At 40.5% G+C, this 27,704-nt stretch overlaps 2 protein-coding genes across 2 annotated transcripts; both read left to right on the top strand.

The window, feature by feature from the left end:
• Positions 1–316: 316 nt before the first annotated feature.
• LOC311007245 (alpha-protein kinase 3-like) lies at positions 317–13,196 on the top strand. The gene is made up of 14 exons (XM_084000356.1): positions 317–358; positions 587–809; positions 2,005–2,126; positions 2,479–2,596; positions 2,903–4,091; positions 5,503–7,507; positions 8,963–9,110; positions 10,392–10,519; positions 10,633–10,668; positions 10,763–11,037; positions 11,261–11,349; positions 11,451–11,668; positions 12,126–12,174; positions 12,299–13,196. Exons 2-14 carry the CDS (start codon positions 682–684, stop codon positions 12,612–12,614), a joined length of 4,821 nt encoding a protein of 1,606 aa, XP_083856482.1. The 5' UTR covers positions 317–358; positions 587–681; the 3' UTR covers positions 12,615–13,196.
• Positions 13,197–21,415: 8,219 nt separating this feature from the next.
• On the top strand, positions 21,416–26,845 carry sec11a (SEC11 homolog A, signal peptidase complex subunit). Its single transcript, XM_083995761.1, has 6 exons — positions 21,416–21,589; positions 22,079–22,188; positions 23,328–23,477; positions 23,689–23,808; positions 26,258–26,315; positions 26,418–26,845. Exons 1-6 carry the CDS (start codon positions 21,539–21,541, stop codon positions 26,466–26,468), a joined length of 540 nt encoding a protein of 179 aa, XP_083851887.1. The 5' UTR covers positions 21,416–21,538; the 3' UTR covers positions 26,469–26,845.
• The last annotated feature ends 859 nt before the right edge of the window (positions 26,846–27,704 follow it).

The raw sequence follows: 27,704 nt of genomic DNA, 5'->3' as shown, positions 1-27,704 counted from the left end.
CAGAATAGAAAAAAAACTTCACCCTGTTTTTTTTAGTCCTCTCTTCTTATTCAGGGAACCACCAAATCTGGGATGACTTTGTATTTGTCATGGAATTGTGTAACTTTATTCTTCAAAAGGATTTATTTCTTGTTCCCTCACATACCTTTTTCAGACACACATTTTCGGTTTTTACTGCACTTTCTTTATAATGGTCCGAAGACAAGTTTTGGAAAGTGTGATGGGCTCTTGTGCCTATTTGCAGGCCAACTATAAATAGTCCAGCAGCCTACGCATGCTCATGTTTGATTGGAAATTGCAGTGCCTTAAGTCAGTGCTGTGGGGTATCTGTCCGAGGAAGGAGAGGAACCTGTGAATGGTGAGTTAACTGTATAAAAGAGACTGAATGTTGTTTATGTAACTAATGAATAAGGCAGCAGGTAAAAGGACTCTATTTTTTAAAAAGCATCTCTTGTTGATGTTTGCAATACATCTTCATATATAGTTCAGTTTTTTCCTATGTTAATATAAGACAATGTTGATATAATACAACTTTTCCGTCTGTTATCAGGTTCTCAGTGCTGGTGTGTTTTCATTTCTCTTTTAGCTCATATCAATCTCTCAGCAAAGGAAAAGAATTTCCTTTGACAACACAAACTTTTTTTTTTCTTGAATACCGATATCTAAATAATCTGGTGGAAAATGGGCTCACGGAGGACAACAACACGCTCCACATCTTGGAATGGAAGGTCCACCAACGGGGATGTAAACGGTGGGAGTAGCCGGCCTGGTGGCCGCAGCTACCTCTCTAATGTGAGGCCAGAAAACAGGTAGGCTACTGATTCTCCACTAACTAGTCAAACTGACTAACTGCCTGCTAAACACCTCTGTGGGGGACGATGTCGTACAGTGCGTGCCCTGTAATATACCAGCACCTCAATATTTTCCTAACCTGCGATGAAAGAGAGTGGCACACTATTTCTTTGTTTGTTGCCATGGTCACTAGAGTTTAAATAAAACTGCTGATTAAGAGCAGCATCTCAGTAATGCACCATGGGCCCCATTTCACATCAAGCAATACACCAACAACAGCGTCTACATGGAAAATCTTGTTCATGGAATAAGGCTTGTTGACCGTCACGTCTGCCTCTTTCATCAGACATCAACTGATAAGAATAGAGAGACGGACAAGACTACAGGGCAACTATCTGAACATAGTAGAAAGTGAAATAAAACTAAATCTTTAATTTGTTACCATCCTTGTTTGTATTTATGAGGACAATTATTCACACGCTTTATTTTTTTCAACATATTTAACTATCATACTGTTGCAATATGAACAGGAACACGTCCTGTAGGCTAAGTGCCGGTTTTTAAGGAAATAACCTACAAAAAAAGACTGAAAAATGAAATGAAAACTACTGATAATATTTTTGTTGTCCATGCTGTCCGTCAGTGCTCTGAATTCCATGAACATGAACAGCAGCAGTATGAAGTGCCTGTAGGAGCAAATAGCCACTACAGTGCCTATAGTATAACATGCATATTAGAAGTGTGACTGTCTTTAGCATTAGCATCTTGTTTTGTTTGCTTAATCATGAGTAACATGCAGTGAAGTGTAACAGTATCCTTCACTGACCAAACACTGAAATGGATGTCAACACCAGACATGGATCAACTGCACGTAATACAAGCACCACAATAATGCTCTTGTATTATGCATGCAAGCCTACATCAGTCCATATTAAGATATTAAGATAAAATCTTGAACCATTATATTTATAATGATGTGTTTCATTTCTGCAATTACTTTCATATGAACTGATGAGACCTCTCACAGGAAGTACCAAACAGCTACTCATGCTCAACTAATTTTTTTTTTCTATGGTCGGTGTGAAAAACACACACAAAAAATAATATAAGCATAATATACAGACTAAAGACACCGATTCAAATGTGATTCTCCCCCCAAATTTGACTTAAATTATAAAGAACTCATGATTGTGTCTAATTTTTCTTGTACAGGAGCACACTCTGCAGTGTGATGGCACAGCTAACTGAGGAGACTCAGCCCTCCTTTCAAACAACCCTCAAGTCAAAAGCTGTGTCAGAGAACTGCAATGTCAAGTTTTCATGTCTGGTTACAGGTAAACACCTCTGTCACTGCAGCCAAGTCAAGTAACCTGCCTTACCCTGTGGAGCACATTAGCTGTACTGTCATTTCTAAAAATATAACACATACTATATAGCACAATGTAATATGAATGTCCTAATAAAATTCAATATAGTGAATATATATGTGTGTAGTGGAAACACTGTATTATATACCTGGTTTCACGGACCTTGAGCAGCTGAAAATTGTTCATAGCCAACACGGTAGATAATGCACCCAATCTTCTCTCTGACTCAAGATTACACAGGTTTGAGGCACATGATGAAACAGAAAAAAGTATTTGTAATTAATTTGTGAGTAATGTTCTTTGTTTTTTTCTTTTCCAGGATACCCCGCCCCTCAAGTGAATTGGTATAAAGATGATATGCAGTTAGATAGATACTGTGGGTTGCCGAAATATGAAATATTCCGCAATGGACAAAGTCATTCCCTGCACATTTACAAGTATGTATATGTATTCTGCGCAGATATCAACACTGTATTATTCTGTATAAACTAAAATTATAAATCAATACAACAAAGAGCATTTTGTTGGAGGTTGACAAAATCATGGAGTATTATTTGAATCTCTCCAATAAGAACTAATCCAAAGAGTGTGATAGTCTTGCTCAGATTAAGTAAACATATTAATAAAGAGCTTATCTCCCAAGCAAGGACTCCTTGTATGCAGTGTTTAATTCTAAGGCGTCAATAATTAGTTTGCTGGATGTCATTTAAATTAGGTTAATTTCATTGGGCTTTTCTTTGCAGTTGCACAGTGGAAGATGCAGCTATATACCAGGCGTCGGCCATCAACAGTAAAGGTATTGTGTCCTGCTCGGGTGTTCTGGAGGTTGGAGAAATGAATGAATTCAAGATCCACCAGCGCTACTTTGCAAAGATCAAACAAAAGGCTGAGCTCAAGCGCAGGGAAGCAGAAGGTAAAGAAAACCAGGAGCCACTCCGAACCATCAGTCCAGACCGCACACTGAGGAAACGTCGCTCCACGATGGAAGCCTTCCTCAGCACGCCAAGCTCCACGGAGGATGAGAGCAATGAGGAGAGCCATCAGGCTGTGGCTGTAAACCCTGAGGACCGGTTGCAGGAGGCCACGGTGGAGGAAGTGGGGGAAAAGCCAATCACTAATGGACAAGTTGTGAATGAAAATGGAAACAACAGCGGCACATACATATATGACAGTGCCCAGAAGATTTTCACTGCACACCAACCCAAAACTCCGTTCGTTAAGAAGAAGATTAAAATTTCAAACAGTGCAAAAGTTGCAAAAGCAGATACTCTGGGAGGAAAGGTGTCAGAGGAGAGGAGGGCAAGAGATCCAGCAATGTCTAAGGTGAATTTGGAAGAGGTTATGGAAGTGGAGAAGCTGGAAAGTTCAACACATGTGGATTCAGACAGCAGAAACTTGACAGAACAATGTCAGAAATCAGCAACAGAGAAAGCAATGCTTGTTGAAAGGTCTTCAAAGGATAAAAATGAATGTGTTGTGTCTTCACGGGGTGTCGTCCCGGTATCTCCTGCTGCTCTTATATCCACAGGTGATAATGTGTCTGGAAATGGAGGTAAACAAGCTACAAAGTGTGGGAGGGAGGTTGAACACGAAGGCGCAGGAGAAAGTTTGCAAATGCAGAGACAAAGTCCTTACCTCAGCCTCAACATTACCTCAACACAGTCCAGTGTTTCGTCAATACCCCTAAGTATATTAAATGAGAACACCATTAAAACAGAGGAAGCTACAGCCATGGATACTGATGAGAGGTCAGACACTTCCACAGGTGGATCTTTAGCACAAAGAGACCTCCAGTCAGTGGACGCACCGTGTGAAATCAGAACTGCTTTGCCTCAGCATCCATGTGAACATGCTGGAGATCAGCTGTCTGACAAGGAAACAAGCCCCTGCCAAGAAAATGTGTCTGAGCCTCTGCCAGCCCCGCTGAGTGAGGTGAGTGAGCCTTTTCGCATGAGCTCATGAGTGCTTTGTGCTGCCAACACAGGCCTCATCAGTAACACAAGCATCCTGACGCTATTTATAGCTATTTATAAGTATGCTTCCCCTGTGTGACAAGAATGAAATGACGCACTTGTTGACAGTTGTAAAAGGTATACTGATGCAACAAGTTTGATATTGTAAGTTCATAGGTCTGAGAGAAAGCTGGTGCAGCATTTCTTAAGACAGAATTTGGGATTATACTTAATATTTGGCATTGGCACTCTGTAAAACATGGACCTAACAGCAGGTGTTTAGCTTAGCAGGAAAACTGGAAACACAGGAACAAGTATAACCTGACTCTGTTATAAGACACATTACTTAGTTTTCCATTCTTTGCCAAATGGCTGATGGCTGTAACCTTATGATATATTCAATGGACAGATGATAAATTATACTGATCTTCCATTTTACCATTTCACAAGTTGTTTCCTCTAGACAGTAATTAAGTATAAATATCATAAGAAAAACGTTAAGCAAACTAACAGTAAAATGGATAGTTTGGATGGAAAGAGACCTGACTGATGATGTCAATTAAGTGAGTTCCAGAAATAGGAGACTTGTACGCAACAAGGTTTTCATATATGCCAACATCCTCATCCACCATGTGAACATTTTGCTGTTATGGGATTGTTTCTTTATTGCATGCACCTTATGCAATCCTCATGACCTCAGCTGCATGGCTGGATACTGACAGCAGAGACCTGAGACAAAGCATTGCATGGCTGAAGCACCTCTTAAAATAATTCACATTCCTTTCTGGCAACACTTAAATGTAAAAAATAGCAACCTTCCTCCTGGACAGGTCTCACTATATCAGACTAAGAAGGACTCAGAGGGAACTAAGAAAATACACATTTTGCATATGCATTTTGTGTTCCATGGTGTACACCATATTTAAAAGCTACGCATTTTTAAGTCTGTAATGTGGTTGCATTTTGAGGCACAATCAAGTCTTAGTTGAAGTCTCATACAAGTTGTGGTTAATGTGTGTGATTTTAAATTAATTTAAATTTACTCAGATTTATTTACAAGCATTCGTAATTCTACCAACAAGCATGCTAAATTAATAATATACTAATATGGATATTTAATATGGATTTTTCACAGCCATGAATTTGAACATGAATTTAGTCCAACATTACCAACAGAGCAGATTATGGAAAGGCCACTTGTTACCATCAATAACATAACAGTTTATAAATTTCCTTTTGCTCTAAGGTCTTTCCATTCCTTACTCTGTTTGTTGCTGGTTACATGGTTGCTGTTTTTAAAATTACATGTGTTTAATCCATGTCCTGCATAGCCAGGGATAAGGGACTCAGAATTTACAGCACGGAAACCTCTGCTTGTTTTATGTCCCAAGGTTAAACAGGCCCAGACAAAGATGAACAGGAATGATGCACCTGTCAACCCTGATCTTCCACGCGACCCGTGTACGACGTACGCACACCAACCACAAAAGAGTCCATCAGAAAGCGAGACCATAACAGATGACATCCAGACTCCATCTTTACACTTTGGTGTTCAAGCAGCCATTGACAAAATGACACAGGGCACACGGGATCATTCCAGGGGATCAAATCAAAGCCCAGTGGTCCTTTTTACAGACCTACAGAAGTCACCCGTCGAAAGCCCTGGTGGTGCTGAGAACTCCCCAGGGTGTAACGTTTCGCCCACCACCCCACAAAGCCAAGTTGATACAGCTATAAAAACTGTTGAAGGGACAGAAATACAAGTTGATGAGGAGGTAGAGGGTAACAAGGTAGCTGAGTTATTAGTGGAGGCCCAAAACGAGAAGGTAGTTGAGATGGAGACTGAAACTATTGCTTTACGTATGGTAGAGCATACTAAAATAGAAAATACCAAGGATGTAGTGGATAAAGACGCTGATATAATCACTGTAGAAGCATCTTGTAAAGAGAAGAATACAACAATGTCAAAAGTTGAAAGGAGGTCAGAGTTACAGAATTTAAAGTCAAATAAATTTGAGGCTGCCATGCCACATTTAATTAATAAATCAGAAAACATGAATACATCAGAGCAAATTATGGAATTCACTGAAATTCCAAAACCTGTATCAAAAGTCATATCTATCGCTGAAATTATGAGATCACAAGTAAGGGCTCTTGATGTCTTGACCACATCAAATTCAGTGCCCACCATACCAGTCCACTCTGACTTTTTACAAGAACCAAAAATTGCTACAAAGACAAGTCAGGAACTAAGAGATGATAACAGAAAATGTAAACTGGAAGTCAAAACGCCAAAACCTGGAAAGAAAACAGAAGCAATTGTTGACAATATTGCTGCTAAAAATATAAAGGTAACACCTAAGAAGGTGGGTCATCAACCAAGTCAAACTAAGCAAACTGAAAGTGCAATTTCACCACCAGCTACGGCTTTACAAAAACCTCTCGTAGAGACCCCAGGACCTTATGGTAGTGCCAAAGAATATAATAAGGGTGCTATGGACATTGATCAAGAAACTGGAATATCCAGTCTGGTTCCTCCTTACTGCCCAGTCGTCTCACCAACTGAGAGTGAAAATGTCCCTTCAGACATATTCCTTCTTTCAACTTCAAAAGAGGAAGTAACCAAGAGACCTCCATCAATTTCAAACCTATCTGGAACTGTTAGTCCAGGATCTGGGACTCCTATCCAGGTCAGTAGTCAGGAGCATGCCCTAGATGAACCTGTTCTAGGCAAAGGTGTGGACTTGATACAACAATTAATGCCAGAGATTAAACTCAATAGCAAATCTGAAAGGGGAATCACTGAAAAAAAGTCCATAACACAGCTAGAACAACACCAAATGGGAGAACATAACACAAACACCAGTTCTTTGCAAAAATGTCCCACTCCAAGTGTATTTGGCACAGACACACAGGACAGTAACTGTCAACTTCTTCAGCAGGACAGCTCTATGGTTGAGGAATTTTCAAGAACTGACTCCTTAACTAATACAACTCTTGAGACTAGTCCATTGTTAAAGAAAAGAAATTGTGTTTCGCCTATACCTTCTGCAACTCCACAAGAGCTGGCTTCTGGAGCCCGTCGCAAAATTCAAACACCCAAGGCCAAAACCAAGGAGACCACAGAGGCAACCTCACCCATTGATAACCTAGCTCAGAAAAAGGAGCTTTCCACAAGTCCCGGGACACCCTCTGTGTCTCCAAGTCTGTCTCGACGGTCACAGCTACTTCAGCCAGCTGGTGAGCAAACCTCTCTTGTGGAAAGGCGCTCTCCACTCTTGAGCAGGAGAAAGACAGCATCTGAGACTCAATCGCCAAACCAGCAGCCGACTGAGGTCAACACCTTGAAAACTGAAGTGAAACCTACAGAGAAGGACAAGCATGACCCCTTCAAAGGTACAAAACCGACTTTGTGTCTGAATAATACTTTTCAGTGTGATTGTTGCTGGAAGACTTTGTGTTTTATCAGAAATTATTTTTATGTGCGCCCAATTTTTTAGTATAAGGAAAATTCACAGTAAATCACAAAACAGCAATGCATGTTATAAGAGTTGTTTGACAGACATGATTCACAGGTTAATTGGTGACACTTAAGAGCCAGTGGACATCATTTACTGTATCAAACTTGTGTAAGATCTGGTGTAGAGCCTGGTGTAAAAACCATTGTCTACTGATTGTCGATTTCTGATTTCGGTATTAAATTGGCGTGGCATTGATAAATATGGCAGCTGAAAAAAAATCATAATTTAAATGGCAAACCCTAATAAAGAAGATGGCCAAGAAGACAAACTTAATGCCATTACTATGTTCAACAGGGAGAGGGCAGCATCACAAATTACTTGTAACTGCATCAACAGAATGATAGTTTTTGCGAATGATGAATGCATAATCACTGGTGGATGGAGGCTTTAGACTCATGCGCGGCTGATGGAGGGCTGTGAAACACCGGCCCTATCCCCATTTTCCAAAAGGTCCCAGTGGCCAAAAACTCCACTGTGGAGAGCTCCTGCACCAACACAGGTATCGGGTATCAAGCAGCTCAGCAGCCATTTATCTGCTGTAGGGTGCTATTGCTCTAACAGTAATAGGTCTGTCATTGAAAAATCAAAGTTTCCATTTAAACAGCTGACTGATGAGCATCTGACATGTCGCACTTGAGATTTTTTACGTATGCTATGCTCACATTCAGATTGATAAATGCCGATCTTTGCGTCAGATTTGGCAAGCACCCATTTTTTTGGTGTATGCACGTTTGATAAATGAGGGCCATTAGGTGTGTGAACGTGAGAATGTGAGGTTGTTTGTTTCTATATGTCAGCCCTTCCCCTGACCCACCACTACCACCGCAACACTGCACAGATAAATTGTACATCAAATGGATGGTGTATTAAGTACAGAAATGCCAGTTTTATCAATACAGCATAATCTTTATACTTGTTTCAAATGTATATACAGCCTAGTCCTTATGTCATTTTCTAAATAATTGACCTGGATGATTCATTCTTAAAGCTCTACTCTATTTGGCTCAAAATGTATGGTGGCCAGTTGTATACACTGCTGATTAACAGTAAGTAGCTACACCACACTAGGGAAGGGAACCAAAATGTGCAAACATTTTAAATCGTAGGTTCAATTACCCAGATTGTGCAGCAATCACAATAATTTAGTCCCAAATGTGGCCAACACTGTATGGAAAATATAAAAGAGAGATGAGCTACTTTTATTCATTGCATGGAATCTTAAATTTCAAATAGCTTAATTTACTGTTCCTAGTATACATTGGAGCTTGCTACCTAAAATATAACAATTTCTCTTTACCATGTTGTGTGTGCTGGGTGTCTCTTCCTCCAGCTCCTCAAGTTATTCGCAAGATCAGGGGTGAAACCTTTGCAGACACCTCAGGACACTTCAAACTGTGGTGCCAGTTCTTCAATGTTCTCAGTGACTCTACAATCAAATGGTACAAAAATGAAGAGGAGATTGCTCAGATTAAAAGAAAGTGAGTACTCCAAAGCACACCAAGAGTTTCACAATAAATTAAGTATTTGGTAAGATTCTGAGAATATATTAGGCTACTTCTTTGGGTGTTTTTAATACAGAGCTTGAATGGGAAAAATTATTGTTATTAATGTCAAATTATGTGGAAACTAACGTGTTTTGTTTGGGTTTTTTTTTTTTTTTTTTTTTTACCGCAAGTCTACGGTAGTTAGTCTTAAAATAAACACATGTTTAGAAATGACACCTAGATAACTCAATAAATAATGAAAATCTAATTTCTAAACCAGTTAACGGGTCAATATGAAGTTTATAATACAAAACATGTAATGGGTGAAATTGACCATATTGCACTCTGCAGTGAGCCATGACAGGTTCTCCCTGAAATCACTCACTGGTTCACTACTCACCGAATTATTATAAAGGCCTATAAATAATGAGCTATAGCCTAGAAGTAAAACACTTTCAGGCGTTTCCCATATAATTTTCTCTGCACAATTTTTATGTTTTCTAGCCTAATCAGTATGCATGATGATATTGCTTTAACAGTAGGCCTAACATACAAATTGAATACAAATTTTCATGATGCATATGTGGGACACATGATTCCGCATAGGGTAGGCTAGGCTATGTTTTCCCTACAGGTAGCATTTACACAGCAATAAGTAAATAATACAATAATTAAATTAATATACACAATTAGCCTAATTTCCGGGGCAGGAAAAACCAAAGCACCTTGATAGCACACAACCACAACACATTAGCCTACCAGTCAGCCCATGTTAGCTACTAGGTCACAACAGTGGGAGTTAGCATTAGCACAGCCACTAAACCTGAAAGTTACGACCTAAGAAACTAAAGAATAAACTTGCCTTTCTGATGCGTCTTCTCATTGCACAATAGACTCCTCAAAAACGTTTGACAGACTGAGACTCTAACACGTGGCCGTGTTTCTCCAGTGTTTCTCCTGCTAATTTCATATTCATACTCATGCTAATCACCTTGTTACCTGCCAGCCGCAGCCGTGGGGGGCGGGGCCTGTCCAGCTTTATCAAAATACGGAAGTTGTACGATACAAAAAAGGCGGAAGTACGCCAAGATGTGCTTACAGCTCCAGCTTTTGTTTTCTTTTTGCATGTGCAGTGCGTTCGTGTATTTGAATGTGTGTTAAAGCTGAATTTACAGCACATTTGTGTATTTAGATGTTTTCTAAGTTGCTGTACATTCAACTCTCAGTAGTTTTTTAACATTGTATAAGATGATTTGTTATCTGTTTCTCTTCCAGTGCAGGGGATGAAACTCAGGTCAATCTTGCCATTGTTCAAGCATCAAGCAGGGACTCTGGTGTTTACAGATGCTCAATCACAAATGAATATGGGACAGACTCAACAGACACACTACTTAGCACAGAAAGTATGTGTTTACCTTTCATTTGACATAACCCAATTTTACTGTTATTGTTGTTGTTGTTGTTGTTGTTGCTTTACGTGGCTATAGCATGTCTCTTTCTGTTCTCTCTCAAACAGTCTTAGCAGGAATGTCACTACGTGAGGATCTTGGTGGTAAGATGTGATGTTGTGTGATTTAATCTTTCTTTTTTTCCTGTAGCCTAGAAGCTGGCATCCTTACAATCTTTTGCATGTTCTTGTTTTACAGTTGGAGAAGAAATCGAAGTGACACCCCTGATATTCAGCAAGGGGGTGGCTGACTCTGGTATCTGGGCTAATAAATTATTTGGGCGTATAATGATGCAAGAATCGCATATTGGCCATGGCTGTTGTCATAAGGTCTGGAGGGCAAAAGTCATCTATGGTCTGGAGCCTGTATTTGAGTCTGGTAATACTTGTATCATTAAAGTACGCAACCTTATTGCCTATGGTGGCAAAGGAGAAAGCTGCATCATGGAAAGAAATCTGGACATTATCAAGCAGGTATGAAAGATTTATTATATTATTTAATTTATTAAGGCCCTAGATGTAAATCCATCTACCAGTAAACCAACAATTCCAGTATCAATCTGAATCAGTCAGGTGTCAACTCTGCCACCCACATAAGATTACCATGGTGCTAATCATATGAAGATTTAACAATTACTTGTGTAGGTTGACATTCAGCTTATCTTTACTGGCTGTTTTCCCAATGTTCTTCTTACAGGAGTGTAAAATTCAGAACTTGGCTCGTGAATACTGCAAAATCTTCTCCGCAGAAGCAAGAGTGATTGAAAACTTTGGCCCCTCTCTTGAGTGAGTACAGTCAGTTTACATCCCGGGTATTCTTTACATTATGTACCATTAAAGCTCCCCAAAATTCATCCCGGCCTCTGTCATCGATCTTTGTTACACAGGGTGCTTCCAGTTTACTTGATCTACCGACCAGCAAACACTGTCCCCTATGCCACAGTGGAGACTGATCTGACAGGAGTCTATCAGAAATACTCTGTCCTGGACCATACAGGCAGATTAGATGTGAGGACTAGCACTGTAGTTGAGCAGAAGTGCTGTGCCCTGCAGCACTGGATATTTCAGTGGACCAATGGCAACCTGCTTCTCACGCGACTAGAAGGTAGGCTGACATCTCAATTCACCAGAACAATGTGACATTTACTTTTTCCATAACTTCATGATGCTGTGGGATATAGGATGTTGTGAAATAAGAGGCCACCTTCATGGCTCATTCCATGTTATGTCAAAATTCAGATTTACCCAATTTGTGTTCTCAGATAAATCAGAGAAATCAGTGCATATTCAAGCAAACTTCATAACCTTAAGTATTAAAGTGATACAAGGAAGAATTATGAGATGAGCAACATTAACTTTTATCATCTTAACTCTTATCCACATATTCTAGAGAGGCATGTTTCAGGTCCATTACACACCATTTTATGTTGATCACATTTTAAGTATGTTGTGGTGCAGTTTCAGACTTAATGTGGTGGAAAATCACACTGCATGCCTGTCACATTTGAATATATTACCTGGACAGCAGAAAAATAAAGTGATTACATGGTTTTATTTTGCAGGTGTTGACACGAAGATCACCAATGTTGGAATTTCAGTCAAATCTACCGGGTCAGTATATTTGTATTGTGTTGTTTTTGTAAATGGTACCGCAGAAACATCGTTTTACAGGTAATTTACATTTTTAGTGACTACGACTGTCGCTTTTGGTTTTGCTGTGTGTGTGTTGCTGCAGGCATCAAGCCCTATCTGTCGAGGGGAATCCCAAAGTGTTTGAGCAGTTTGTCTCCCAGCACCAGTGTAACTACTTCTGTGGTCTGCTTGGCCTGAGGTCTCTAAAAGTCATGGACTCTTTGTTGACACCAGCGAAGCCCAAGGGCTCCAGGAGTCCCTTACTTCAGCGCAAGATGACTGCTGGTTCATCCAGCCCTCAGACTGGCCGTAAAGCTGCTGGTAGCCCCAGACTGCCCAGAAAGGCTGAGCAAGAAGGCAGAAAGACTCCCACTAAACAAAAAGTCACTGATGCACCCAAAGTTGTTAAAATTGCATAAATTAAATCTCATAGATCTAAGAGATTAAATCTCTTTGAGATCACAGATATGCACAGAAAGCCCAGGACCAGCTGGAGGTAAGATCCACAGCTGATGACACTTAGAGGTATAAAACCCTTCAAAGACCAGGGAAGGAGATTAATAAATAAAATGACTTAATTTAAATTTAACAGCCACCATTCCTTGCCATGATCACTTATTGTGGACTTATGCCCTCACATGTTGTGGTGAATCTCTATTAGTGTTAAAACTATTGTGTATTAACAGGTAGTGTCTTTCCACGGTTAGTATTCTGTCAATCCATGTACCATTGGCCACAGATTGTGGATGCCAATCTTTGGTATGACATGACATTTTGGACTGAAGTGGCATTATATGTTGTCGACTTTATGTGTAATTTTCAGTGTAAGAAGAGGAATGTAATGTATTTGTGGTCACCCTTGTCAATTCAAGGGGAAGAAAAGACATAACAGAGACATTCTGCAATAAGCCTCATGGTCACAACACATGTTCTCAATAAAACTGTTTTCTCATGTGTCAAAGAAAAAGTAACTTCACATGACACTGTTATACAGTGGCTAATGGTGCTGTGCTTTTTTATTGTAACCTGTCATGTTTACTTGCTATTCTACTTTGCACATTGTATTGCATTTTTAGAAACTGCACCTTTGAATGCAACTGGCTGTAAAATAAAAAACATATTTACGTCTTGTACGTCTGGAGAAGCTGTGAAAGTGCATGAAATTAACTTTTTAAATTCAAAGTGTCATTCTTAATAGAAATTACCATAGTTCTACTGTGAAGTGGGTTGAGTAATGAGAGTCCCTCTCATTCCATCACCAGCCATCATCAGACATCACCATTCACTCATTATCAGAACGTCTAGAAAGATAAGAAAACCAAGTGTTATCACACTTACCCCTTTCTGAGAAGACTGTCATCATATTGGCATGCACCCGGTATTTACTGCATGATTTTCAATTAATTTATTTGGTATGAGTAAATTCTTGCAACATTGTATTGTTAGCTTGATCTTTTCTAACTACATCAGAACTTCACAAGGGCCACACAACTGATGAACTTTGTAATATCATTATCCTGTATCAACCAGTAGCATCAAAGTGGGGCATAAATGCACAATGCGGCTATCTTAGAACAAGATCATAATCATGACAGCTATATCTAGTTAAATGAGTCTAATCAGGTCTCATTCTTTTCAATCAGCATTGAACACCATGCAAAGATGAAGCTGACGGTGGAAAGGTCATGACCTTTGCAGTTATTCATCAATTAGAGTATTAGACACATTATGCTAGACCGAAGATCAGTTCATCACAAAAGTCACCGTATTTAGAGAGACTCGGGGAGACATGAATGTGTGTACAGAATTTAATAGCAATCCGACAGTTGCTGAAACATTTCTTTCTAAATATAAACCTCATGGTGGCACTAGATTTAACATCAGATAATCATGAAAGTCAGTAGGATACGTTGTCTGGGAACCATGAATGTCTGTACAAAATTTAATGCCATCCTTATAATAGCTGAGGAGATATTTTTGTCTGGACCAAAGAGATGGGCCAACAAGCAGACTGTTCGCTGTCATACCTAAAACTTACATCCCACTGTCACTCAGATTCAGAACAGTTCGCTTTCATATGAGGTAAACACTCAACAGGACTTCTAACTTTATGCTGAAACAGGTAATTAATTTCTAACATGTGAAAATTAATTGTAGTTGCCAGAGTATGAAAAAAAAGACTTGCATGCCTAACAGCACTACCACTCAGGGGCAAATCTGATTCCTTCACAGTTATTAGAGACTGGAGTGTTGCTCGCAACCAGTGTGTGTTTGCAGGGTGAAAGGCTAACTTCATCATGATAATCATTTGTGATTCCCAGTCATTAGTGAGTCATCCCTTATGTAAGCGGTGGCCTCACGCACAGCACCAGGAAGCTAAATGCACACTGAACCAAAAAGTTCACTTAGTGTCTCTTCTGATACGTCCATCAGGCTTAGAAGGCCAGATGTGATCAAAGCTCTAAGCAAGAGGTAACTGATAATCATGTTATACTTGTGTTTTTTTTCAGTATAGTGTGATGTATCTACTGTGTTAGCCATAAGACATAATCTTCCTCCTTAAAGAGAAAACCTTTTTATTTTTCTTTACGTACTATTTCCAACATGCCCACTGATACTGTACATGGTTTACTTCTATTATTTCTCTATTCAGGGAATGGGTGTGTTTGTTTAGATGCAACCAAACAGAAGGTATCCTGTGGAAACAACATAGAGAAGTTTGGGCCTATCATGAAACAAGACACTCCTGCCACCTACTGTTAGTTCAATCATCAGACCTTTGATGAAGAGCAAAGCAAGAGGAAAAGTTTGTTCACTTCATTTATTTTTTGTGTGGCGATCTTGAAGTGAAGGGCCAAGATGTTAAACGCATTTCTCAGTATCTGTAATGCAATGCAATAATTGCAATGATAAACACAGTGGAATACAAAGAAAGGACTCAATAACACTTGTTTTTTATGCCAAAAGGAGACACAAAATGTGCACAAAATTAAAAATATCAAAAGTCAAGTTTATCCAAAATATCCTCACTGAGGAATAATGTATAAATATCAGAAATGGTCTTGAATCATGTTGTGTTATCTGCTCACATTCTCATTATCTTTGTGTATTTAAAATTTGATCTTGTTTAATTTGTCTGAGTGGAATGACATCAGACACTGACATACCTTAATATGACTGTTTCCTGGAGGACATTAGAGACAAAATTAAGAGCAAAGCGGGGAAATTACAGAGTAAAGATGCGCTGGCACAGCTCTTCATACTGCACTGAGTAGCTCTGCTATGAAGAGCAGGATCACTCTCAGTAATGTCAGCATTAATACCCATGATAAGACACACCAAATGAGAAAATTGTTAGTCTCCAACTGAAGAAATTCTGCATGTACATTTAGGTCTAAGTAATTGCCATTTCATTTAATAAGACATAACGTGCAGTTAATGTGAAGCCCTAGCGCTCAGAGCCTAGCACATTAAACACATTTGCAGCATTCATTCTCACATTCGGGCTCATTGTGTAGCAACATGTTAAAAATGCTTCCACACAAAAGATCTTATTTGCATTTCATTCTGACAGTTTTCAGTGATAGGCAACGGCAGCAGGGAGGAGAAAATGGATCTATGAAAGCTGTAAATGCCAGAATATAGAATAATATCTTAACATTCAAGATTCAACATTTGTACAACATCAGTGGCACAGTCAGAGAGATCTCGTTAAAGCAAATGGAGAAAAAACGGGGACAACGAAAACAGTGACTGGCAAGTGTGGTATCCAAGAACACACACAAAGCTGCCTGTGATTCTGACCTCACATTGTTGTGCCTGAGTGACCTCAATTACCACTGGCGGGCCATGGTGGTTGTGACCATTTAGGCAGATTATATGAAAAGGATCACACATCCCTAAATGTCACAGACTAGTTGGCATTTGAAAAAAGTTTTATCTCCAGTCCACCAAAAGTCGAAGGCTGCTACTGGTCTTCGTGCCATCGCTAAGTTGACTGTCAGTGCTGAGTTAATCTACCATATCACAGCAAGCTTTTGCTGACTGTTGAATAATAACATGCAGATGCATATCTCACATAATTTCCTCTCACGGGAGAATTTAAAGGCTAAATCTGAATAAAATCAGTGTTGTCTAAATACTGCATGTATGTGTACATGATGAAGGGGAGAGGGGAAAGGAGGTGGGCAAAGCAGATTAATCCTCAAAATAGTTGACAAATTGGAAAAATAAGGGGTTTGATTAACAATCCATTTTTCAGATATAGATACTGCAGTCACCTTTTGTGACATATGGATGTTAAAAGGTTATCTGCAGTATCAGCAACAAAATACAGGTTATCACCTGGAATCTAGAAACATTCATATATTCATATAATATTCAAGAGGCATTATGAATGAATAACCTCTAACATCTTCAGTGGAAGGCCTGATTATGGTTCTCACAATATTGCTCAGTGTTTTTGGTAAAAGTACACAAACAAAGACATGAGCAATTTGTATCATCATGAAAGCTGTTGGTATCACTTTACAACCACTGCCCTCTGCACAGGGAGGAGGGTTGCAGTATTACTTAAGGATATGCAGCAAATAGCCTACAACATTTTCAGTCTAAAACATAGTAATAATCTGAAATCAGAAATCCTTTATTGTCATTGTAAGGTAATACACAACAAAATGTGAATGTGTGTAATGTAAAGCTGTCAGGCTTGGTAGGGAAGGACCCAAATGCAGACTCACAGGTTTGGTGACATAAAAAGGCTTTTATTAACTCACAGATACTTGCAGGTGTGACAGTTGACGGTTCCTGTCACTATGCCTCCAATTGATCATGCGCCCTGGCTACTTGGCCAAGGGGATGTCCCTTTGGGTGACTGGCAAGCAGGCATGACTCTTACCCGGGAGGTATGGGTTCAATCCCCGCCCATTTAGCACTTGTTCTGTTCAATTGAAATGTGTTAAAAAAATTCATGGTGGCAACATTAACTACACTGTAAAAGATTCAAGGCAACCTACGCCATTGGTCCGTTGGTTTAGAATATTTTTTTAAACACTGGGGATAAAAATAAATGTAATTCTGTTAATGAAATATGAAATATTAATTTCTCCACAGACAAATGTATCTGGGATGAATTTCAAAAACACCACATGAGTAGGCTATGACCCTGTCATTATTGATGTATCGCCCAGATGCTGTGTCACAGGAAAACCAAACACTGCTTACACACAATGCACTGAAGATAACCAAAAAATAAAAACAAATAAAAACACACTGTAAACAGCATACGTGAAATTAAAATGAACTTTTAAACATAGGGGTAGATTATTAAAGCAGAAGTAAGCGATATTTTTGTGTTAATATAAGTCTTAAATAGTTATATCTTCCGACAGCAATCACTTACATAGAGTGTTTGGACCGAAACACGGGTCTCTCTGTCACTCTGCTCTGCTCTGAGCCGAGGAGAAAACTTTTCTCGTATCCTACAAGTTTTATCCAATGAGGAGAGAGAACGGCATGAAGGGCTGTGTGTGCAGCCAAGGGATGCGCCTGAATGTGGTGACGTAGGGACGAGGACCAATAGATCCATGACGAGGGCGGGGGCTGCTAACTCCATCGGCTGACAAGACGTTATGGTGCGTTCAAGGCAACTCGTAACTCGTGTTTTTCCGACCTGTGAAGTCGTACCAGTTCGATCTGGTACGAGTTCACGGGGCGGAAGTTACGAGTGGCCGTTATAGTGACTTTCACAGGTAAAACAGGTTGGAAAAACACGAGTGGGTTGCCTGGAACCCTACAAAGTCGTAAGACGTGACGTGAAGCTGTAATTTACGGTTTCAAAAGCCTGCCTGGAACGCAGCATTAGCCAAAACGACCGGATCGCTTACTTCTGCTTTAAGCAGATAGTGTCGTATAAATGCCAACATAAAACCAGACCTTTTCATGTGTGACATAGGCCCTATGTGTTATTAATCATTTCCATAGGCTGAGTCAACCATCAAAATGGCTGATTTGTTTCAATGGGTATCAGGTGTGTGGTCACCAGTTGTATTATCACTGACTCAGTCAAACGCACTTCCTTTAGGAAATTAGATCTGCGCCATGATAAAGGAAAGCAGTTAATAATTGGTTGAGATGAAAGCTTCTCACTTGCCAACAGAGATGTTTGTTTTTTGTCACTTAGATTATTGCAGCCCAGGTATTAATTAAGGTTGTAGTGGAAAGCAAACTGTTCACATTCACTTTATGCACCGTTTTATTTGCGGAAAGGAGTTGACCAACGTTTAAAGGCTGCTATCAATATGTCATACATTATTAATTTGGAGTGATTGTTTTTATTGGTTGATGTTTGATTTATAGTAGCCTACCAGTTGAGTCATACTATCCACACCACTTTATTTGACCAACATTTAGACGACATAGGCTTGTTGCTTGAGGATTAACTCATTACATCAAAACAACAAATCATTCTAGTGTCCTTCATTATTTTGGTTTCATGCCCCGAGACAATTTGGTTCAGTCTCACTGCTCCTTCATACCGTACTCCCAACCTTGTTTCCATCAAACAACAGACAAGGCAGGCTACAGCATAACAGCCTAAAATGTGAATATGTTTGTCCTTAGGCTACATCGAAGGAAACAGAAGTAGGCTACCTACAAGGAAGCAAATTTTGGTCATACAGTCATTGGGTAAAAGAAAAAGGAATGACTGCAACAGATTTGAGAGCTGTATTTAGCAGCAGTTTTCTAATGTTAGCCCTACCCGGTAGTAGCCTATAATAGCTACTTATATAATCTAATTGTGGAGTCCTACAAATATCTTGGTGTCCATTTGGACAATAAGCTCAACTGGAAGGAAAACACTGGGGTCCTTGTAAAGAAGGCTCAGTCCAGGCTTTTCTTTCTAAGGAAACTTAGATCCTTTGACATTAGCCCAAGGCTGCTAGGCATCTTCTACCAGGGCATCCTGGCTAGTGTCTTATTTTATGCTGTCCTGTGCTGGGGAGGCAGTACCTATTGACGACAAGAACAGGATTAATAAAATAATCAAGAGGGCTGGCTCAGTGATTGGTTTTAACCCAGATAAGCTTGAGGTAATAGTGGAGAAGAGAACAAGGACCAAGTTGAAAACAGTCCTCCTCTATGATAACCACCCACTCCACAATATTTTTAGGGATCTTAAAAGCTCCTTTAGTGAGCGGTTAGTGATGCCTCGGTGTTCTACTGAACGACTCAGACGCTCCTTTGTTCCTGCAGCAGTCAGATATTTTAACCACAAATAGCGGCTGTCTATTGTTGTTGTTGTTGTTGTTGTTGTTGTTGTTTTTTAATCTTCTGGAGGTGTATATTTTCTTATATTTATTTATTTATCCTTGCCTATATTAATATCAATTTAAATCACTTGCTTTGAGCAGCCTACTCTGTTGTATGAAGTATCCAATCATGTTGATAAGTTTTGTGCAATGGTATGGAAATGTTTGTATTGTTTGTTAAAGGGATAGTTCAACATTTTTGAAAATTGGCCCATCGCCATGGTCCCCCTAGTAATAGCAGTAGGTTCGTTACCTTTAATTGTTGGTCCAAGCTGCTTTTAGATCGGGGGAGAAGAATACCGAGCGGCGCAGCTACACTACGGAGGCTAATGGAATTTCTTGGTTTTGCTCATCAAACTCAGCAAATACACAACCAAAAAACTCAAAAACGCTGTGGTGGACAAGTTGTGACCTGCACATTCACCACGCTATGAGATAATAGCGGAAAGTTGCGAGATGGAGTTGTTTTAGAGGCAAAGTCGGACTTTACACTCTAGATGGCTGCTCGGCGGAGTGATTTCAAAAGCGCCTGTTTACTGCAGATACGTCCGTATACTACGGCACTGGCTGAGCATAGACTGTAAAAAGAATGGACGTAGCGTCCGTGACGTCACCCATTGGTTTTGGGGAGTCTGTTTTGTGCCGCTACTACGGGGGTTAGAACCGCGCCATGTTGGATTCTACTTGCCATATTTGGAGCGGTGCGGCCGTTGGCCGGCCGAGAGCCCGCCCACTGGCCTCGTAGCAGCGGTCGCCGGACCTGTCACTCAACGGTTCTGCGCCCTGATTGGCCAGAACTTTAACCCTAATAATAGTAAAACGGTAGAGTTTAAAAAAAATTCACCCCCCTCAGAGTGTGTGCGGGGGTAGAAACTATCGATCGAGACCAAAAAAATAAAATGTACCAGGCTGTAAATATGTTTTTTTAAGCTGTAAAATCGGCTATTTTAACATGGGGCTCGATTGGAGTTGCTCCCTTCTGGAGCCAGCCCCCAGCGACAGCCGAGGGGATTGCAGCTTTTTGAATGCGGAAGTGAGCTTCACTTCTCAGACCGACAACTGCCCCCTTGTGGCTGAGGTGCGCACACTGTGTCCCTCCGACCAGTGGTTCACTGAAGAAAGTAGTTCCGAGTATTTGCTTCACTTCTCTTAACTTTCCGCTATTATCTCATAGCGTGGTAAATGTGCAGGTCACAACTTGTCCACCACAGCGTTTTTGAGTTTTTTGGTTGTGTATTTGCTGAGTTTGATGAGCAAAACCAAGAAATTCCATTAGCCTCCGTAGTGTAGCTGCGCCGCTCGGTATTCTTCTCCCCCGATCTAAAAGCAGCTTGGACCAACAATTAAAGGTAACGAACCTACTGCTATTACTAGGGGGATCATGGCGATGGGCCAATTTTCAAAAATGTTGAACTATCCCTTTAAGTGGATGTTTGTGTTTTTATTGCGTGGCAAAGCAGTTTCCCCTTGGGGATCAATAAAGTTTTCTAATCTAATCTAATAGCTACAAAACATACAGTCAAGTCACAACTTTCACTGACAAGGTAGCCTATCCTGCAGCAGATGGTATAACTCCCACAGAGCTCAACAGCATGGACTCAGAACGGAATAAATGAAAACATCCAGGAAATCTACATAAAAACAATAATTCTGCCCAATAATATAGGCGGCCTATAAATCAGCATTGTTCTTTTTAATAGCCTACCCTTTCCTACATAACAGCTGGCTCGGCTGCTGATAAGCAACTCTGTAGTAGGCTAAACACTTTAGTTTTTGCACAGTGGCAGGCAGCAGTAGCGTGTCAGCTCGGTGAAATACTACAGCCTAGTAGAAACCCCTCTGTGCCTTTCTCTCGTATCCTGAACTGACACCTCAACAGAAGCGCTGTCTGCGGGGGCGGGACTTCCGGTTGAGCGCACCCGGAAGATTCGGATGCAACTTTCGGTGCTCGACGAGTGCATCCATATGCTCGTTACTTCAAACGTTTTGATGTGATTTGAGCGCGTTTTTTCTACACTGTAGTATTTGCAACAATGTTGTCCTTAGACTTTCTTGACGATGTTCGTCGCATGAATAAGCGGCAGGTAGGTACTCACGTGTTTACTGTGGTGTAATGACTGGCTCTTTGTATAGAGAGAGAGAGGGAGCTCGGAGCTAACATGAACTAGCCGCCGACCGCTTTCTTTTTTAACGGTGCAGCCTCGGTCTGTCACCTGTTAGCGACTCCGAAAGTGAACTGTTTTATGCACATGTGTCTTCCAGAGGATCTTATTATTATTTTACGTATATTGAAGCGTATAGGCAACCTGAAAACCTTGTTTAAACCCACTGACCTCAGTGTAGCTAGCTACTTTTCCTGTTTTTACTCCACACAGTGAACTGAGGTCTAACGCCAGATCAGCTGTTAGTGAATTTAAATTTCTCCAGGATTTAGTTAATCCAACAGCTACTAAGTTGGTCCTGGGGTATGATGCAGCTGAAATAGTCTTATTTATAATCATATCGGCTCGGCTCGGCTGTGTTGTTAAGTTTGGTTATTAAAATGAATTAAATTGTGTACACTTTGTTTGCAGCTCTACTACCAGGTGCTGAACTTTGGTATGATTGTTTCCTCTGCACTGATGATCTGGAAAGGTCTGATGGTTGTCACTGGCAGCGAGAGTCCTATTGTTGTTGTTCTCAGGTAAGCTGCTCACATTATGTGGTCTTCTACTATACTTTTTTTTTTTTTTTAGCATCTGCTGGGGGGAATCGGTGCTGTACAAGTTGCACCATCTTCACTGGTGAAACACACCCTGGCACCTGGGGGGCATTGATTTTTGTCTAATAGGAATACAATAGTCAAGTTATGGACAGCTGTGAAAATGTAGGCTACAGTGTACCGCAACACATATTCAAGACAGGATGAGCTGCTGCGATATTTTTAGTTTCATTTTGCGCTTTGTGTCCGGTAGACGTTTCTCAGTAACATGTGCAGTATTTCTGCTGTGAATTTGCAGTGCTGTGGTTGGCCAACGTCTCACTGAGACACAGAGTTAAACCCAACAACCTTGCAGAATTGCTTCTGTACAGCTTTGTTTGGCTTCTCCTCAGGGAAGGGATGACTCATCACAGTCATCACTACTTTATACACATGTCTATAAGCAAACCAAGATGGCCTTACCAGGAATAAAGAATAGAAAAAATCATTCTTAGTAAATGCACTTGAAGTCATCAATTTAAGACATAAAAGTACATGAACTATGATTATCGTACAATTCACTTGCCGAATCGCTTCATGATGAAGTACTTACATGAGTTTACTTGTAAAGGTTAGGTTTTGTATGCTGTGTCATAAATAATTCTCTCATAAGTTGCCACTGCAATAGCATTAAACAATAGGAACAACATACAACATGCTGTGGTTAAATATTAGTACCTATTCACCACCTCTTTATCATACTGTTTGAATTAGAAAGATGACAGTTTGCTATTCACAGTTATAAGTTATGGCCCTGTAATTCTTGTTAATTTTGCCAGATTCTCGCTCAGTGGTCATATTGATGACTGAAATTTTGTATTGAGTTTTGTCAAGTTGTATTTCCTGTACAGTAGTTTGCAAGTATTGATAATGCCAGTTGGACCACTGCTTGGATTTCCCTGGATATTCTGATGCTGTTTTTTCACAATAATGATAATGGTAATAATGATAATGTATATAAAATAAAAGTTGGTGGTTGGCATGGTGGCACATCGTTAACCAAAAGTAGAAATAAATGTTGCATATTTAAATGATCTAATGGTATTAACTTAGAAATGTTGTCAATGTCTATTTAATTTCAGTGGAAGTATGGAGCCAGCTTTCCACAGAGGAGACCTGCTGTTTCTGACCAACCGAGTAGAAGATCCCATCAGAGTCGGAGAGATTGTTGTCTTCAGGATAGAAGGCAGAGAGATCCCAATAGTACACAGAGTACTAAAGATCCATGAAAAGTATGACTGCACATCCCGAACCTGTTCATCTAACCAGAGAATGCTATTCATTTCATAACTATTTAACTGAATCAAATCAATATAAAGATGCCCAGAAAAGAGTCTCTGAAATTTCACCCTTAATGTATCCTCATCCAGGCACAAATGAAACGTGTACAAGTAAACGTTGTGTACTTTTTTGTCTAAAATCATGCTCATATTTTGTCCACAGGGAAAATGGAGACATTAAGTTCTTGACCAAAGGAGACAACAATGCAGTGGATGACAGAGGACTGTACAAGCAGGGCCAACATTGGCTGGAGAAAAAGGACGTGGTGGGCAGAGCTAGGGGGTGAGTACCTTGGTTGGTAAAATTGCTTTATGGCGCAGATTTGTGGTGCGACGGATCACAGTTGATCCGTTTGGATCGCTCTCCATTGATTGGTACGTAAGTGGTCTGCGGATTGATCGATGAAAAAGTTGTGTGTGGGAACACGTAGGCGCACTGCCTGAGCCGAATACACGGGCAATTAAAAAAAACTCTGCTCATATATTTGAAGCTGCAGCTCTACGTCGCGCACAACAACAACAAAATAGTTTGTTCTATCAACATGTTTACTACTGCTCCGCTGATCCGAAAATGATTCGATCCGTGCCCCCGAACCACGATCCGTTGCACCCCTAGTGCAGAAATCTTATTTAATGTTTTAAATTGTTCTGCTGTACAATGCCAATCTTAGGAACTTTTAAAAGTCTTGCAGAGACAGCGTATTAAATAAAAATCTTCTTTACTTTCAAGATAACTGAACAGTGTGTGTTGAACTGGGATTTGACAAAATAAAAATTATTTCTACACTGTCATGGAAATTATAAAAGCCACAGTTGTTCTCTTTGGCTGAAGAGAATCTGACAAGGTCAGTTCAAGAAGCAGACATTTCACATCTTCACTGTTTGGGATTTGGGGATTATGCTCAATCTATTACCTATTGCTAGTTAATTTAAACTGAACAAGGTATGATTTATGATGTTCATCCCTTTAATCTGTACTTGTCCAGATGTATGAGAGGGGCAGAGAGGACACTGAGCACTAAGGTTTATATTTGGGTCCCTCAGATGCTAATAAAACATACGATCAACTTTTTAAATTGATTGTTATGCCACGGCAACCTGCAGCACAAACGCAACCAGTCTACACTGAAGATAGAAGCAGAGACAACTATGTATGACAACTATGACCTGCAGAGACAAATGAAGCTGTCATAGGTGTCCTTTGTCTCTAATTCCATCTCAGGTAAACCACGGCCCTGATCAAGGCAAATGGACCTGATCAATCAGAGCCTCCTTAAAATACCGCAGCTAGAGTTAAATTGCCGAGGAGAAGATATACCTGCTGGAAGTAGGAAACAGAACCTTGATGGTTAAAGCAAAGCAGTTAAGACTAATCAACCAATTTAACGGAGGAGAAGATGGAGTGGGACCAGGGAAGGTGAAATGGGATGCTGACCTAAACAATTGGATTAGAGGAAGTGCCAACAGAGATGATTAAGTGGGCTGACGCCGGGTTCACACCGGACGCCGAAGCGCCGCGAATAGCCGCGGAACGGAGACCGCTTCCCTTCGGCGCCCAAGTTAACAGGTTGTGTAGTTCAGACCAGACGCGACGCGCCGCGAAGCGCCGCGATTGCTCGCGCCGTGCAGTTATCGTTCCGGCGTCTGTTCTATTTTGTGCGCGAGCCGAGGGCAATCGCGTCAATCTTGGCAGGAAGTCACACATGAAACAACGAGAGAATCCGGTCAATTTTCAAAATAAAACACTTTTCAAAATAAAATACAGCGATTGACAAATGCGATCTTATTTATATTTAACAGACTCTCAACAGAGAGCTAGAGAGATGAAAACACACACACGAAAGGGACACACGGAGTGGGCAGGCTGCAGGAGGGGGGGTGGGGAGGGGCAAAACACACAAACAAACAGAGAAAGAGCGAGAGAGAGAGGCAGAGACGAGTTGTTGTCAAGTGAAGGACGACGTGGAATTAATCTTGGAAGTGGAGGGAGTTTTCTGACCCACAGCACACAGCATTATAATTATATGAGGTTATTTACTTATCCATGATGTAAAAAAAACAGCTCTGAATGTGAGTAAACAACAGCTGAGGAGCAGAGGCGCTTGCGACCGCTGCGGAGAAATCAGCGTCTGGTGTGAACTGGAGGGACGCGGCTCGCGCGCGATTTCCGCGGCCGCTCCGCTTCACGGCGCTTCCGCGTCCGGTGTGAACCTGGCGTGAGACATGCAGAGCCAGACAGAATAACGAAACTTGCAAGGTTAAAATTACACCAGCCCAGGCCGGAAAGACCTGGTTGTCGCGGTGCCAGTGGGAGGAGGACAGATCCCATCTCCTGGCTGAGCAAAGGCCAGCTATCTCAGCTATCTTGATTGAGAGGCAGGAAGACCTGGACAAGAAAAAGCCCCACTAGCCTCCTGGAGTCTCAGGGACACCAAGCAGAAAAATATAGAGATCAACTGAGAAATCAGACGGAAAAGGACAGAAAAATCTACATGGAGAAGATTCCTCTAGCTCTTCAGATGAACTGGGGGTGGTGACCCAGCCTCCCGTTGACTTCCAAAAGTGATATCACTCCCCTACTCGCTACGTTATCTCTGCTCTTATAGTCTGTGCAGCAGCTTCCAGACTGCTTGCATTATAGACTTTTAATCTGCTGTAAGTTTTGATCAGTTAAAAACTGACACATTATTTCTCAATAAAATGTCTTGACAGTGAATGTTTGTCATTTTCAGGTTTGTGCCATACATTGGAATTGTCACCATTCTCATGAACGATTACCCCAAGTTCAAAGTGAGTTTCTCGACCTGATCTCAATTGACAACTTTTTCTTGGCTCTACAACTTTAATGTTTCAAGTGTAATTCTAAATTGTCCCATGTGTTTCCCTCTGCAGTATGCTGTCCTCTTCATGTTGGGTCTCTTTGTGTTGGTCCATCGGGAGTGAGGTTCCCAGACTTCAGGACTCAAGAAAACGTCCAGGAAACCTCAACCATGCCTTTTTCGAAACAGAATTAAGTTAGACTTTGTCAAATCCAACTGGGTTTTTTGTACCATTTGTTTGAACATTTTGTAGAAATGTGGATAGGGTGTTTACATTTGAGAAATCCAAGCTTTAAAAATATTTTTGTGAGGGAACTAGGCTAGATTTAGATTCAAGTTGATCTTTATTTGTAATCCTCTGAATGTGAAACAGCATTCTTAAAGATTAATTAAGTCTTGTTTCTTTCCTGTTAAACCATTGTGTTTGAAAAAAAAATATGTGAAGTATTTTATGAGAACTGAATATGAATGATATTAAATATGAAATCTGGTTACCATCCACTATGGATTATTTCAACCTCTTTTCTCTGTTTATCTCGACCCCAATTCAGCCAGTCAGATGGTGCCTGCCCTCTTTTTTCCCCAGCGTGATAGAGCAGCAGTTATCTGGAAATGTAGCGCATGTGTCAAAAGTGGACTGTTGCATCTTTTTTATTGTTGTTATCAATACACAATATCAAAACTGTTCACATAAAAATAGTTGTCTTCTATCCAGTATTTGAAGTTGCAATTTATGAGCAAAAAGTCTTATTTTAGAGGAAGTTTCCTTTTGCTGCTAAAGAAAAAGCTGCATCAAAACAAACCTGTAAGGCAGCACTGTGTTGTTTTACAAAAAGAAGATGGATTTCATTCTCATCTGAACTGACATGAGTACCAACCAAAGCCAGATTAGAGTTAATGTACACAACTGTACTATAAATCATTTGTTACCCACACATTATGCTGTAAATAACATGGGGTAATGGCTTTTTCTGATAACTTTCTTATGTAACGGTCACTGCGGTGGGCCACAGCCTCTGCTTTATTTTAAGTGGTCTGAGCTTTAAATGAGTGCAGACATGGTGTGAGCATTAACCTTGTTGTCTGGGCACTCTGTAGTGTGGTAGCTATAATCAAGGTGAATCCCACTGAAGCAACACCACCCTATAATCACACAGTAGTGGGGATTGACATATAATTTTAATATGGATCCACTTGAAACTATGGAGGCACTTGAACTCTGCCTGAGATTGATTGCCTGTGGTTGCAGGTTTTGTCGGACCTCAAAGACCTTTCCCGTGTTGTCAGTTAAGTGGGGCTTTGTACTGCTTTCATTTTCAGCAGTGCCTCATAAAAAAAACACAACATGCTGCATGGTCAA

This window comes from Trachurus trachurus (assembly GCF_905171665.1).
Source record: "Trachurus trachurus genome assembly, chromosome: 3".
Classification (NCBI taxonomy): domain Eukaryota; kingdom Metazoa; phylum Chordata; class Actinopteri; order Carangiformes; family Carangidae; genus Trachurus; species Trachurus trachurus.
The sequence above is the reverse complement of the archived record's forward strand: the minus strand, read 5'-3'. Positions and strand labels throughout refer to the sequence as shown.

Excerpts from the sequence above, each read along its gene's own strand:
- LOC311007245 (XM_084000356.1), top strand. The coding sequence starts at position 682 with ATGGGCTCACGGAGGACAACAACACGCTCCACATCTTGGAATGGAAGG. Across the intron at positions 7,508-8,962 it reads CAAGCATGACCCCTTCAAAG|CTCCTCAAGTTATTCGCAAG; the intron begins GTACAAAACCGA and ends CTCTTCCTCCAG. Across the intron at positions 9,111-10,391 it reads ATTGCTCAGATTAAAAGAAA|TGCAGGGGATGAAACTCAGG; the intron begins GTGAGTACTCCA and ends TTTCTCTTCCAG.
- sec11a (XM_083995761.1), top strand. The coding sequence starts at position 21,539 with ATGTTGTCCTTAGACTTTCTTGACGATGTTCGTCGCATGAATAAGCGG. Across the intron at positions 21,590-22,078 it reads GTCGCATGAATAAGCGGCAG|CTCTACTACCAGGTGCTGAA; the intron begins GTAGGTACTCAC and ends CTTTGTTTGCAG. Across the intron at positions 22,189-23,327 it reads CCTATTGTTGTTGTTCTCAG|TGGAAGTATGGAGCCAGCTT; the intron begins GTAAGCTGCTCA and ends ATTTAATTTCAG.